The following is a 13,280-nucleotide window of genomic DNA, read 5'->3' on the forward strand; positions in this document are numbered from 1 at the left end:
GGGAGGGAGAAAAATTTGAAACTAGACATCTTATAGAAACAAATGTTGAAAAAAAAAGATAGCTAATGTTTATATAGTGCTTTAAGGCTAGCATCGAGGGAGGAGAAGGGAGTAAACATTTATTAAGTACCTCTCGTATTCTGGGCACTGAGCTTTACAAATATCTCATTCTACGTAAATTATCTTTGTCAAATACATGTTTACACTTGAAAAAAAATCTTCTGGCAACAAACATAAAACATTCACTTTATATGTTCAAGGGATCATGCTAGGTCCATGTTTGATTTAAAATGATTCTCTAAAAAGAGAGGTTGAGTTAACTCCATTTTGTGATAACTAGTACTTGTCTAGTCAAGCTCATCCCCTGACTGTGTGGCAGCTGCTCCTCATATTCCAAGCCTAGTGCTGCGTTGACTTAGGCCAAGTCTCTTCATTTTTCTGGGCCTCCACATTGTCCTATATAAAAGGGGGTAGAGGGTTTGGCTAGATGATCTTAGATCCCTCCCAGTTCTAAAGCAGTGATTCTGTTTTTCCTTTTGTTGGAACAAAGGGATTAGTAGAAGTGTTCTCAGACTGTGTTTTGTTGATATAACAGAGAAAAGAAATTGGATGGCGATCAGCAATTCTATAATAATAATAACTAGTATTTATTTAGTGCTTTTAAGGTTTGCAAAGTGCTGTTTCCAAATATTATCATCTCATACAAACCCTGGGAGGTAGGGGCTATTATTACCCCCATTTTACAGATGAGAAAACTCAGGGTTACCCTAGCTGTTAAGTGCTGGAGTTAGTTGGATTTGAACACAGATCTTCCTGTCTCCAGGTCCAGGGCACTATCCACTGTCCCACCAAGCTGCCTCTGCCTAGCTACATCATGGATGTGAGTAAAAAGATGTTGAGAAAGTGATGATAGGGATGATCCATCATCTGGTCCAAAGAGGACATTGATTATTCAGAGTACTAATTCTGTATTGACCAAGTAAAATAATTATTGTAAAGCAGTTAGCACAGTGCCTGGAATATTTTTGTGCTAGTCAGTCATTCAGTCAATAAACATTTATTTAGTAAGCACCTATATAAATGTTAATTATTCTTAATTGTTATTGTCTTCAGGGATAGCAAAGGGAAGAAATGTTGTTTAGTCTGCCAGGGAATCTCTGACTGAGAACAGGTAGATTTTTTGCCCCCTCAGGGCAAAGCACGATATTGACACTGATGACAGTATCCTCTAGAGGCAATTCATTCGACCCTTTTACAAAGGTGGAAGAATTCCTTCTGAGATTGTTTGGCAGAATTGTTGGTTACCACTGCCATCTAGTGGCAGCACGTGAAAGCATCACATGTATTTCAATTGAGGAAGCTTGTTAAGGATGCCCAGAGAGGCTTCATGCCTCCAGTAAGGAATTTGGACAAGATGATCTCTGAAGGACATTCTAACCCTTAAGTTCCGTTTCAAACACCTTGGTGGCATGGAGGGTAGGAGTGATAGACTTGGAAAGACCCAAGTTTAAATTCTGCCTCAGATACTTAACTAACTATATTTCCCAGGCCATATAATCTCCTTTCTCAGCCTCAGTTTCTTCATTTGTAAAATGAAGATAATAATAGCATCTATTTCACAGTGTTGGTGGAAGGATCCAATGCGCTCTGATAGACCATCCAGTTGAATTGTACCTGTGTAAAAATCCTTTCTACAAGATATCTTGCAACTAAGTGGGCTTCAAATGAGCCTTGGTTCCTTTAAGGTTACAGAAATACAGAAATCAATGTCTTCTTATAGGAAAATCTGGAAAATTGTGTTGAGAATTCCTAGTTTGAGATTTACAAAGTAATTAACAGGGTAAATACATGCAGATGTTAATTTAGGCAGTGCCTTTTATTCTAGTCAAAACATATAAGAGTAACTCGTTTTTGTGTAGGCATTATATTCCATCTATTGTCTTGTTCATAACTATTTCAAAGGTGGAGGACTGATGATGAGATAACTGATTTGGATTAAAAAAATGAGCGGTTTAAAAAAGTAGCTACTTTTTGGAAGAGCAATGTCCAGTCATTGAACAAGTTGTGGTATATGATTGTGATGGAATACTACTGTGCTATAAGAAATGATATAAGCTCAATGATTTTGGAAAAGCATGGAAAGACTTTGCATGAAATAATGAAGAGCGAAATAAGCTGAACCAAGATAACATTGTATACAGTAACAGCAATATTGTTTTAAGAATGACTTTGTGTGAATAAGTTATTTTATCTATTATAAAAAACCAAATCAACTATAAAGGAAAGGTGCTATCTGCATCCAGAGAAAGAACTGATAAATACAAGTATCTATAGAATAATATTTCTCTCTCTTTCTCTTTCTCTTTCTCTCTCTCTCTCTCTCTCTCTCTCTCTCACACACACACACACACACACACACACACACACACACACACCCTCCCTCCCTCCCTCCTGTCTAATGGTAGCCATCTCTTAGGGTAGGAGTCTGGGGGGGGGGGGAATTGACTTGATAATTTTGTTGTATATTTCAAATATACAAAGAATAGCAACTTGTGCATAGTATATTTGCTGTTTTGTGTATAATCTTTTTAAAAATTGTACTGCATTATGGAAATGCTTGTTTTATTCCGTAAATTAAAAATAAAATAAAAAGGCCTAGGATGCAGATCAAATTGAAAGGGATGAAGAAGGTTCATGGCATCCTTTGGGAATCTTGCATGCTAAAGTGGCTTTGATCTTTAGAATTATAATGGATTGTGTCTCTTTTTGCTTACAGGACACTTCCTTATGGCTCCATCCCTGCAGGAATAGGGTATTTCCCACCCTGAGGTTTAGGATTTTGCAAATGTGCAGAATGCCTTAAAAAAAAATTTCTCCCCAGTGCTATAGTCAGCAGGAATAGAGGAGGAGAGAGGGAGGGAGGGTGTACAGCAGAGGGGGTATGTGTGCCAATAACCGAGAGGGAATTGGGCTCCTACTGTGAAGAGATTAAAGACAGTGTTAGCAGATGTTGACTGAGATCGCATTGGCCCTGCTGAAGTGCTCTCAACACAGTTATTAAAACAGATAGGTTTGAGCCCTCCTATGGAGTCTGATTGTGAACTTTGTGATACAGTTCTCTTAAATATTTGTTTGCATTTAAATGGGTTTCCCTTTTATTTCTTAGTGTTTATAAACAGGTCTGTTTCAGTGGAAGAGAAAAGAGTCAGAATTTGGAGTCAGAAGCCCTGGATTTGAATCCTAGCTTTGCTTTTGTATGACCTTCTCCCTCTCTAAAATGTAGAGGTTGTGGTAGATGATGTATAAGGCTTATTCTAACTCTACACCTGTGATCTTGTGTTTTGGAGTCAGAAACTGGGTTTGAATACTGATTTTACATTTTAGGGACATTGAGGTGACACAGAAGGTAGAGTGCTGAACCTGGGGTCAGCAAGACCTGAATTCAGATGTGGCCTCTGACACTTACTAGCTGTGTGACCCAGGGCAAATGATTTGCCCTCAGTTTGCCTCAGTTTCCTCATCTGTAAAATGGGGATCATAATAGCTCCCAGGATTGTTGTGAAGATCAAGTGAGATAAGAATTGTATAGTATTCAGCTCATTGCTTCAGCACAAAGTAAGTGCTATATAAATCCTAGCTATGGTGGTGATGATGATGGATGTGTGTATCCTTGGCCAAGTAGTTTCTTATGTCTTAGTCTTACTTTCTTCATTTGTCAGTCAACAAGCATTTATTAATTGCTTACTGTATTTTGGGTGCTATACTAAGTGCTAGGAATACAAAGAAAGACAAAAACTTCAAGGAGCTCTACTGGGGGACACAGCATGCAAACACCTACATATGTGTGTTATGAATGGAGGGTGATCTTGGAGGGAAGGAGGACTAGGAAAGGCTGTCTAAAGAAGGAAGCCAGGAGCTGGGGAGGGGAGAATTCCAGGGATGGGACAGAGGTTACTGGCTATATTGTTAAGTGTGAAGAATAGTGAGGAGTCCCGTATGGAGTACATGGTTGGGGGGCGGGCAGCAGAACTAGGAAAGGGCAAGATTGCCAGGAGGTTTAAATGCTAGATGGAACATGTTTTATCCTGGAGGGAATAGTCATCATGTGTTTGTGTGTGACTTGTTTTTTAGGGAAATCATTTTAGAAGCCGCGTAGAAGATGGGCTGGAGTGAGAGGACACTTGAGGCAGGGAGACCAGCCAGCAGGCTATCATAATTGCCCAGTCATGACGGGATGAGGGTGGTGGCAATAAGAAATGTGAATGTAGCAATAGCTGACAGATTGTGGGGCGGTGTGATAAAACAAAGGGGTTAAAGCATATAATCTCTAGGGTCCCTTCTAAGTTAGATTCTTTGATTCGCTATGACCTTTCCTTTCTGTTTTTCTTAGTATTCTCTTGCCAAGCTCTTATATACAGACTCTTAAGTACATTCTTGGAAGAAGTTGTTAACATTGTTTGAAGTGAGTTGACCTCTTCAAGAGCATCACTGATAAACTCATCTTCTAATGTTTAACATGGTGGGAATTGCAACTCATACAGCTAGCCAGATCATGAAATTGGTATTTCTGCAAAAAGTTGGACTCTACTTCTGGGATCTTTCTTTTGAGAGACTGGGAAGGCTTAGTATAAATTATACAATTACGATATATTTGTACAAATTATATAAATTTTGAAAAGGTTTATTGATAGTGTTGTTTTGACATGACTTTCATTTCCCTTTTCCCCCACCCCTAGAGAGCTATCCCTTCTAACAAAGAATAAAAAGGGGAGGGGGGCCACTAACCAAACACATTGACAGAATCTCCGAATAAATGCAGTGTTCCACACCATTAGTCAAAGAAGGATGGAACATTTGTTCTCTTATCTTTTCTTTCTTTCTTCCCTTCCCTTCCCTTCCCTTCTTTGTGAGGCAATTGGGGTTAAGTGACTTGCCTAGGGTCACAGCTAGTAAGTATCAAGTGTCTGAGGCTGGATTTGAACTCAGGTCCTCCTGAATCCAGGGCTGGCACTCTATCCACTGCACTGCCTAGCTGTCCCTCTTATCTTTTCTTTTAAGGTGGACTTGATTATTATAATTATATAGTGTTCATCTTTGATTTTTGTTGTTGTTGTTGTTCTTTTCATTTACATTGTGGTAGTCATTATGTCTTGTCTTCTTGCTTATGTTTACTTGACTTTGCATCATTTCACAGAAGTCTCCTCTTTATTCTTTATACTCATTGCTTCATATGGAGCAGTAATATTCCATTACAATAATGTACCACAGTTTATTCGTTCACTTCCGACTTAGTGGGCATCGACATTGTTTCCAGTTCTTGGCTAGCACAACAAATACTGTTGTAAAAATTTTGGTGTATTGAGGATAGTTCTTTGGTCTTTGACCTCCTTGAGGTATGTGCCAAGGAGTGGAATCTCTGGGTCAGAGGGCATTTTAGTCACTTTCTTTGCCATAATTCCAGATTGCTTTCCATAATGATGATGATGATAGCTAGCATTCATACTATGCATTAAAATTTACACATTTGACCCTCACAGCCATCTCATGAGGTAGGTGTTATTATTATCCCTTTTTCTTACAGATGAGGACCCTGACCCTTTCCCAGATTCATATAGCCAGTAAGAGTCTGGGGCAGGATCTGACTTTTGTGACCAGGATTCTATCCATAGCACCCAGTTTGGTGGTTGGATCAGTTCACAACACCATGCTAGTGTACGATAAATAGCCTGTCTCTCACTGGGGATCTCCTTTGTCTGACTCATCAGAATATGTTATAGAAACTACAGTGACTTCCCTGTAGGACAACAAAAATGAACAATTATTTATTTATTTCCAACTTTAAGAACAATAGTTGCTATCAAAAAATGGTAATTTGACTGACAAAAATTATTTTTGAAATATCATTTCAATGTGCCATACATGGGAAAAGTCAGGGAATGTGGCACCAGTCTTGATCTATTTCTTGTCTATGTCTTGTCTATTTCTTGGCCAGAAGAATTCCAAATTCTTTCTAGTCAGTGGCTTCTTCCCAGTTGGCTTTCTTTACCTGTGTTTTCAGTATTTATATATATATATATATATATATATATACCTGCATGCCTGCAGTTGAACAAGTCATAGTTTTACATTTATGCAGTGCATATGTGTATATACACACACATATACACATACACACATGTATGTATGTATGTATGTATGTATGTATGTATGTATGTATGTATGTATGGGCTATGTGTAGTCCAGACAGATCTAAGTTCAAATTCCATTTCTGACAATGCTAGAAGTATGCCCAGGGGAAAAATCACTTAATCTTTCTGAGTTTCCATTTCCTTATCTTTAAAATGGGTATAATAATTCAGGTACCATTTACTCCAGGTAGTCGTAATGCTCAAATGGGAGAATAAACCACTTTGCACATTTCAAAGTCCTGTGTGTGACATAGATACATCTCAGTTTGTGGGCACACACACAAAATGTATGTGTTCATGGGTGTAAGGATATGGACATTGAATCTGAAGGATTCAATGAAAGAATTAGTATTTGAAAGAAGTAGTATGATTACTAGTCCTGAAAGAAAATTGACAATTTATCAGGTGCAGGCTTTTATTTATTTCTAAATGAATATGATAGGATATCATATAGTATAACATGATATAATATTGCACTATAATAACAATATAATATTACATAATATAATATAATTGTACCTGGGTTCATGTTCATGTTCTTCCTCTGATAAATATTGGTTGTGTGACCCTGGACAAACCTCTCAATTCTCCAGATGACTCTTAATGCCATATACATGTGTGCATATGTGCGTGTGTGTGTGTATACAGTTGGTGAATATAGCTAGAGTGAGAAATGATGATTTCCCTTTCTTGGTATATTTCTTGGCTAAGAAGGGGTAAGTTTTTTCTAATTGTGAGTATGGCACTCATATACATACACATAGTGGGACAGCTGGGTGGCTCAGTGGATAGAGTGCCAGGCTTGAAGTCAGGAAGACTTATTTTCCTGATTTCAAATCTGCTTACAAACACTTACTGGCTTTGTGACCCTGGGCAAGTTACTTAATCTTGTTTTCCTCAGTTTGGAGCAGGAAATGGCAAATCACTCCAGTAGCTTTGCCAAGAAAACCCCAAATGGGGTCACAAAGAGTCAGATGTGACTGAATAATGACTGAACAACAAGAAAAAGGTATCAAAATTTCTTTAAAACACATTCATAGAGCAGCTAGGTGGCACAGTGGATAAAGCGTCAGCCCTGGATTTAGGAGGACCTGAGTTCAAATCCAGGCTCATACACTTGACACTTGCTAGCTGTGTGACCATGGGCAAGTCATTTAACCCTTACTGCCCCGCAAAAAACCAAAACCAAAACTAAAACCACCCACATTCATAGACAACAAAAAATAATACATAGTTTGCAAAGCACTTTACAAATATTATATCCCTTTATCCTCATAATACCTTTGGGTATTTTACAGATGAGAAAACTAAGGCAAACTGTGGTTAAGTGACTTGCCCAGAGACACACAGCTAGAAAGTGTCTGAGGCTGGATTTCAATTTACTTCTTCCTTCCAGCGCTCTGATCTGTACTGGTAAGATAAGAAGTTTCCTTAGCAAGCGTTCCTGTAACTAGTAAAATCATAGGTCTAGACCCTCCCCTAACACGTACAGTTATCCCCTGCACATCATAGGGGTTAGGAACACAGTGCCCCCATGATCTGGAAGTCATGATGTGGAAGGGATAACTGTATTACTGAAGTACTCAGATGAATGTCCTACGTCCCTAAAATCTAAGACTGAGGCTGTGTGTGTGTGTGTGTGTGTGTGTGTGTGTGTGAGAGAGAGAGAGAGAGAGAGAGAGAGAGAGAGAGAGCGCGAGCAGCCCAGATACTTACCAAGTGAAGCTCGTGGGATTTCTTTGCAAGGGTGAGCAGTAGATTGTCTCTTCTCCTTTTAATATTATCTCTTTATTTGAGTGTCAGGCCTGTGATGATGCTGTATTCTTTTGTCACTGGTGAATGGGATTGGATAGTGATTTTTGATTATCCCTTGTATCCTCTCTTCTTTGTAGGCAGACAACCAGGTGGACCTGGTCCGGCAGCACTTTTATGAAGTCTCCCTGGAGTATGTCTTCAAGGTTCAGGAAGTCCAAGAAAGGAAGATGTTTGAGTTTGTGGAGCCTGTAAGTAAATGCTGAATATTTAATGGTATATGCCGAGTAGTTTGGAAATGTCTTTACTTACATTTTTTGGGGAAAAAGTTGACTAGCACAGTATTCCCAACCTATCTATGGTAACAGTAAATACAGATTCCATAGTAGATAATTAAATTAATTCAGACTGTTGGTGACCCTTGGATTGAGATTGTACAACAGACTGTGCTGGTCTTAGCCATAAGATAAATGCTATTGCTAAGGGAAGGTGCCCGACCTTGAACGTGCTTTTTCTTTTGTAAAAAACCAACATGTGCTTCCAGCTCACTCAACAAAAGACTACGCTACCACCAAAAGATAGAAGAAGTAGGAGGAAGAAAAGGGTGAGAGATAGAAGTTTCCCTTCTCTTTCCTAGAATGGCTTCTGAAAGCACTTATCTCACATGGCAATTCATGAGAATAAGAAAGTCTAGTTTACATCATCCTTCAACTGAGGAATGTGACTTCTGGCAACACATGTGTTCTGGCAGCATCTGAACTGGGTTACAATGGAATTTTGCTTTTAGTAGGGATATTATAATGGTTGTATGCTTGAACAAGCCTTGTAGTGTGGGGGGAAAACAACCTGTACAACTTTTAAGTGTTTGTGATTTCATTTGGATGTGGCTCCATGTAATGTGGCCTTATTCCTAAATTCTATTCCAATTTTGCCTTGAGGCTTGACTCACTATGGCCTAAAGCTATCATGTTTCATCACAGTACCTTCTTCTCACTACAGATTGTATGGGATTTCTGGAACAGACCATAGTCTGGCATCTTTGTTCACATGGCATCCACATTTTCTGACTTTTTTCACTATGTTGTGCCAATTTGGAATTCATATTCACAATTATTTCCTATGTTAGGTAGAACTGTGGAGCATGATGACTAATTATTTTTATAATTTGATGATCATTTGGTCACATCAATATAGATACCTGATGGTATAAATTACAACCCATCCTTCTTTTGTCAAGTACAGTTCTTACTTAGATCCTTTCCACAAGGCATCTACCCAGTGTCTAAGAAGCCGTCCTCCAGACGTTACATGGATACTGATGGAGTCCACTGGCTCACCATCTGTTATAGCCTCTCTCCACCTCCTTTTCTAGAACTACTTCTTTCTGATAATATGCTTCACATTGCTCCTTTTGCATAATTCTTCATATGTTTTGTAGCCTGTTCATATATGCTTCTCTCTATTGTCCTCTGGGTGACCTAGAGCTCTAATTCTTTGGAGACTGTAGTATCCTTTCACTTGCAGTCATATGGCATCACAGGAAGAATATTGATGTTATAAAGATGGTTCTTTGTTTCAGAGAGAAGCTTTAGCCAGCAAACACTTGGTCTCCTTGCCAAGTGCAGGGATATGGCAGCCAAAGGCAACACTGGTTTAGAATATAAACTCTTCAGTAACGTTTCATAGAGGAGGATGGTGGCGGATTAGAAGCAGTTTTGCCTCGTAAAATAGTGAGAAGTGGTGGAGAGAAAAACAAATTCACAGGAAGCTTGGTGAGAGACCTAGCTAATCCTGATCATCCAGATCCCAATCAGGGAATCCAAGGGTGAAAATGGAAAGGAAGGTGACGAACAGACAAAAAAAACAGGAAAGATCAGAAGATATTTAAGCAATTCAAGGACAAGCTCTTTTCTTCATCAATTATAAAGGAGCTAGCACATGCGGATTCCAAAATCACAACCAAGGAAGTAGAAATGGTCGTAAAAGACAACAAGGACAGGAAGAGGAGATGAGAACAATTATACATAGGGGAGGTCCATGTGAGAGATTACGTGATTTTAAGGGGATTAGGGAATTAATACTGAAAAGAGGAAAAAATATCCAAATGCTTGGGGGGAAAATGGAACTCATTTTTACTACCAAGAAAAAAGGCAACCCAGAGAATATTCATAACTACTACTGACTCATATATGTACTTTGATATTTCCTAGAAAATTGTGTGATAGTTATCTACTCACCCACTTAAAGGCATCCATGATAATGGTATAAGAAGGGGACATGCTGGTTCTTGTAAACAATATACCAATGTAGACATATAATTAACCTTTAAGTGAAAGATGCTTATTTGTTGACTATAAAGAAAACCTTATATTCATCAGATTGGCAGAGTTGACAAGAAATAAAAATGACAACCGTTGTTTGGGAAAATAGGCACCGTTAAAAGAGCTGTGAAATGGTCTGGCCATTCTAGAAAGAAATGTGAAATTATGCCCTCAAAGTCATTAAATTGTGATCCAGTGATATAAATATTAGCTCTATGCCCTCAGAGATCAAAGAAAGAGGGGAACAAAGGGCCTCTATGTCCAAAAATATTTATAGCAGCTCTTTTTGTGATGGCAAAGAAATGGAGACTAAGGAGGTGTTCATCGATGGGGTAATGAATGAGCTAATTATGCTATACAAATGAGATGGAATACTATTTGTGTTGTAAGAAATCGTGAATAGAAATGGTTTCAGAGAATCCTGGGAAGTCTAATGCAAGAACTAATGCAAGTGAAGTGAGTAGTACCAGGAAAACCGTAACCATAACAGTGTAAAGACTTATCTTTGAAAGACTTAGGGAACCTGATCAGTAGCCTGACTCATTTAATCCTTTACAACAACCCTGTGAGATAGGGACTGCTATTATTATCCCTATTTTCCAAATGAGGAAAACTGAGGCTGATAAAAGTGAAGTAACTTGTCTATTATCATGCAGCTAGTAAATATTTTTGGTTATGTTTGTGCTTAGATCTCACAGATGTAAGTATGTAAGAAAATATTCAAGCACTAGGACTTGGAGAAACAAGAGCGGTTTCAAGCAGAAGGTTGTGTTTGAGCAGAGTTTTGAAAGATGACAGGGGAGAGGAAGGAATATATTCTGAGCATGGGAGAGAGCTAGTGTGAAGAGATAGAATATTATCTATGAAGAATGGCAAAGTGACTGGACAAACTGGACTGCAGAGAATAGGAAGGGGAGTAATAAGGAACAAGGTCAGAAAGGTGGGCTGGAGCCAGATTTTGAAGGGATTTAAATGGCAAATATTTGATCCCAGAGTTCATAAGCTATTGGAGTTTGTTTTGTAGGGAGGTAAGTGACGTGATCAGACCTGTGCTTTAATAAACTCACCAGTTCGCAAGAACCTAATAAATGCTTTTTGACTGACTTTAGCAGCTTTGTGGAGGATTGTTTGGAGTGGGGAGGCACCAAATAGAAAGCTTTTGCAAAACTCCAGGTAAGAAGTGTTGATAGATATGAGAGATATCATAGAAAAGACAAGATTTGGCAACTGATTGATTGGATATGTGGGGTGAGAGTGGAAATTAAGAACACCAGGGATGTGAATGTGGGTGACTGGAGAGAATCATAGTATCCTTGGTAGAATTAAGGAAGTTCTGAAGGGAGGTAGGTTTGGGGGCAAAAGATAAGGTCTGATGTATAGATGTCAAATTTGAGAGGGTGACCGGATAGCCAGATCAAACGTCTAATTGGCAGTTGGACATGTTTTCCTAGAGCTCAGACCAGGGTTGGTAAGGGACTGATTTATATAAAAATGATTTTTAAACCCTCCTGGGATTGATGAAGTCACCAGAGTACAGACCATCCATCAGGACCTAGTCTTCAGAGACACCCACATTGGGGTCTGGATGATAAATCAGGGGAAGTTACTGAGAAGGAGACTCAGTGGATAGACTTTCCAAGTGAGAGAAACTCAGCAGCGCCATGCTGCAGAGAGATGCAGGAGAATGAAGATTGAGAAAAGGCCATCCAATATGACAATAGATAGATTATTGGTAGCTACTTTGGAGAGATGATGAGGCACTCAGACAGCAGTCCTTTATTACCTACTATGTGCCAGACAGGTGCTAAGCATTGGGGAAGTAAAGAAAGGCAAAAGATAGTCCTTTTCTAGTGACTGTGTTGATGTTCAAAGCCAGATTGCAGAGGGCTGAATCATTTCCCAAATCTTGTCATTTCTGTCTCCACAGGGTCTCTTTCATTCATCCTCTTCTCTTCACTCACATGATGATCCATCCTGCTTCACGCCTTCCTTGCCTCTTTCCAGGATAATTGTAACATTTCCAGAGCTCCTGTGGAGCACATGATTTTCTTTTCTACAGTCTATATCCCAGTCGAACTGATTTCTTACTGTTTCCCAAACACAGCATTATATCTCATTATATCTAAATATTGAGGCAATTAGGTAACACAATTGATGAAGTGCTGGACCTGGAGTCAGATGCATTCAAATGTGTCCCCAGACACTAAGTATAACTTGGAGTAAGTCACTTAACCTCTGTCTGCCTTGGTTTTCTCAAATGTAAAATGGTGGCCTACCTCCCAAGGTTGTTGTGAGGCTCAAATGAGATATTTCTACAGCACTTAGCATAGTGTCTGGCACACAGTCGGAGCTTAATAAATGCTTATTGCATCCATCAATCCATTCATCTACCCACATCTCCTGTCTTTATGACTTTGCTCAGGCTGTGTGTGATTACCATGCCTGGAGTATATACTCCTTTATGTTCTTTGCCTTGTAGATTCTCTAACTTCCTTCAAGGCTTAGTACAATTCCTTCTTTCTTTCTTTCTTTCTTTCTTTCTTTCTTTCTTTCTTTCTTTCTTTCTTTCTTTCTTTCTTTCTTTCTTTCTTTCTTTCTTTCTTTCTTTCTTTCTTTCTTTCTTTCTTTCTTTCCTTCCTTCTTCTTTCTTTCTTTCTTTCTTTCTTTCTTTCTTTCTTTCTTTCTTTCTTTCTTTCTTTCTTTCTTTCTTTCTTTCTTTCTTTCTTTCTTTCTTTCTTTCGGGCAATGAGGGTTAAGTGACTTGCCCAGGGTCACACAGCTAGTAAGTGTCAAGTGTCTGAGGTCAGATTTGAACTCAGGTCCTCCTGAATCCAGGGCCAGTGCTTTATCCACTGCGCCACCTAGCTGCCCCCAATTCCCACCTTCTTTATGAGGCCTTTACTGATTTCCTCATGCTCTATCATCTCTAATTAATTTGTATTCATTCTCATTTTCTCCCTCTCTCTCTCTCTCTCTCTCTCTCTCTCTCTCTCTCTCTCTCTCTCTCTCTCTCTCTCTC

The 13,280-nt window shown here is 39.0% G+C and overlaps 1 protein-coding gene across 4 annotated transcripts in view; it reads left to right on the top strand.

Moving 5' to 3' along the window:
• The window catches only part of ARHGAP26 (Rho GTPase activating protein 26), a 518,996-nt gene that overhangs the window by 164,575 nt on the left and 341,141 nt on the right, over positions 1–13,280 (top strand). For all 4 annotated transcript variants that reach the window (XM_043983690.1, XM_043983687.1, XM_043983688.1 and 1 more), the window contains exon 6: positions 8,081–8,191. In XM_043983690.1, the coding sequence (XP_043839625.1) occupies positions 8,081–8,191 (111 nt within the window). The remainder of the gene's footprint in view (positions 1–8,080; positions 8,192–13,280) is intronic.

This window comes from Dromiciops gliroides, chromosome 2, assembly GCF_019393635.1.
Source record: "Dromiciops gliroides isolate mDroGli1 chromosome 2, mDroGli1.pri, whole genome shotgun sequence".
Classification (NCBI taxonomy): Eukaryota; Metazoa; Chordata; class Mammalia; order Microbiotheria; family Microbiotheriidae; genus Dromiciops; species Dromiciops gliroides.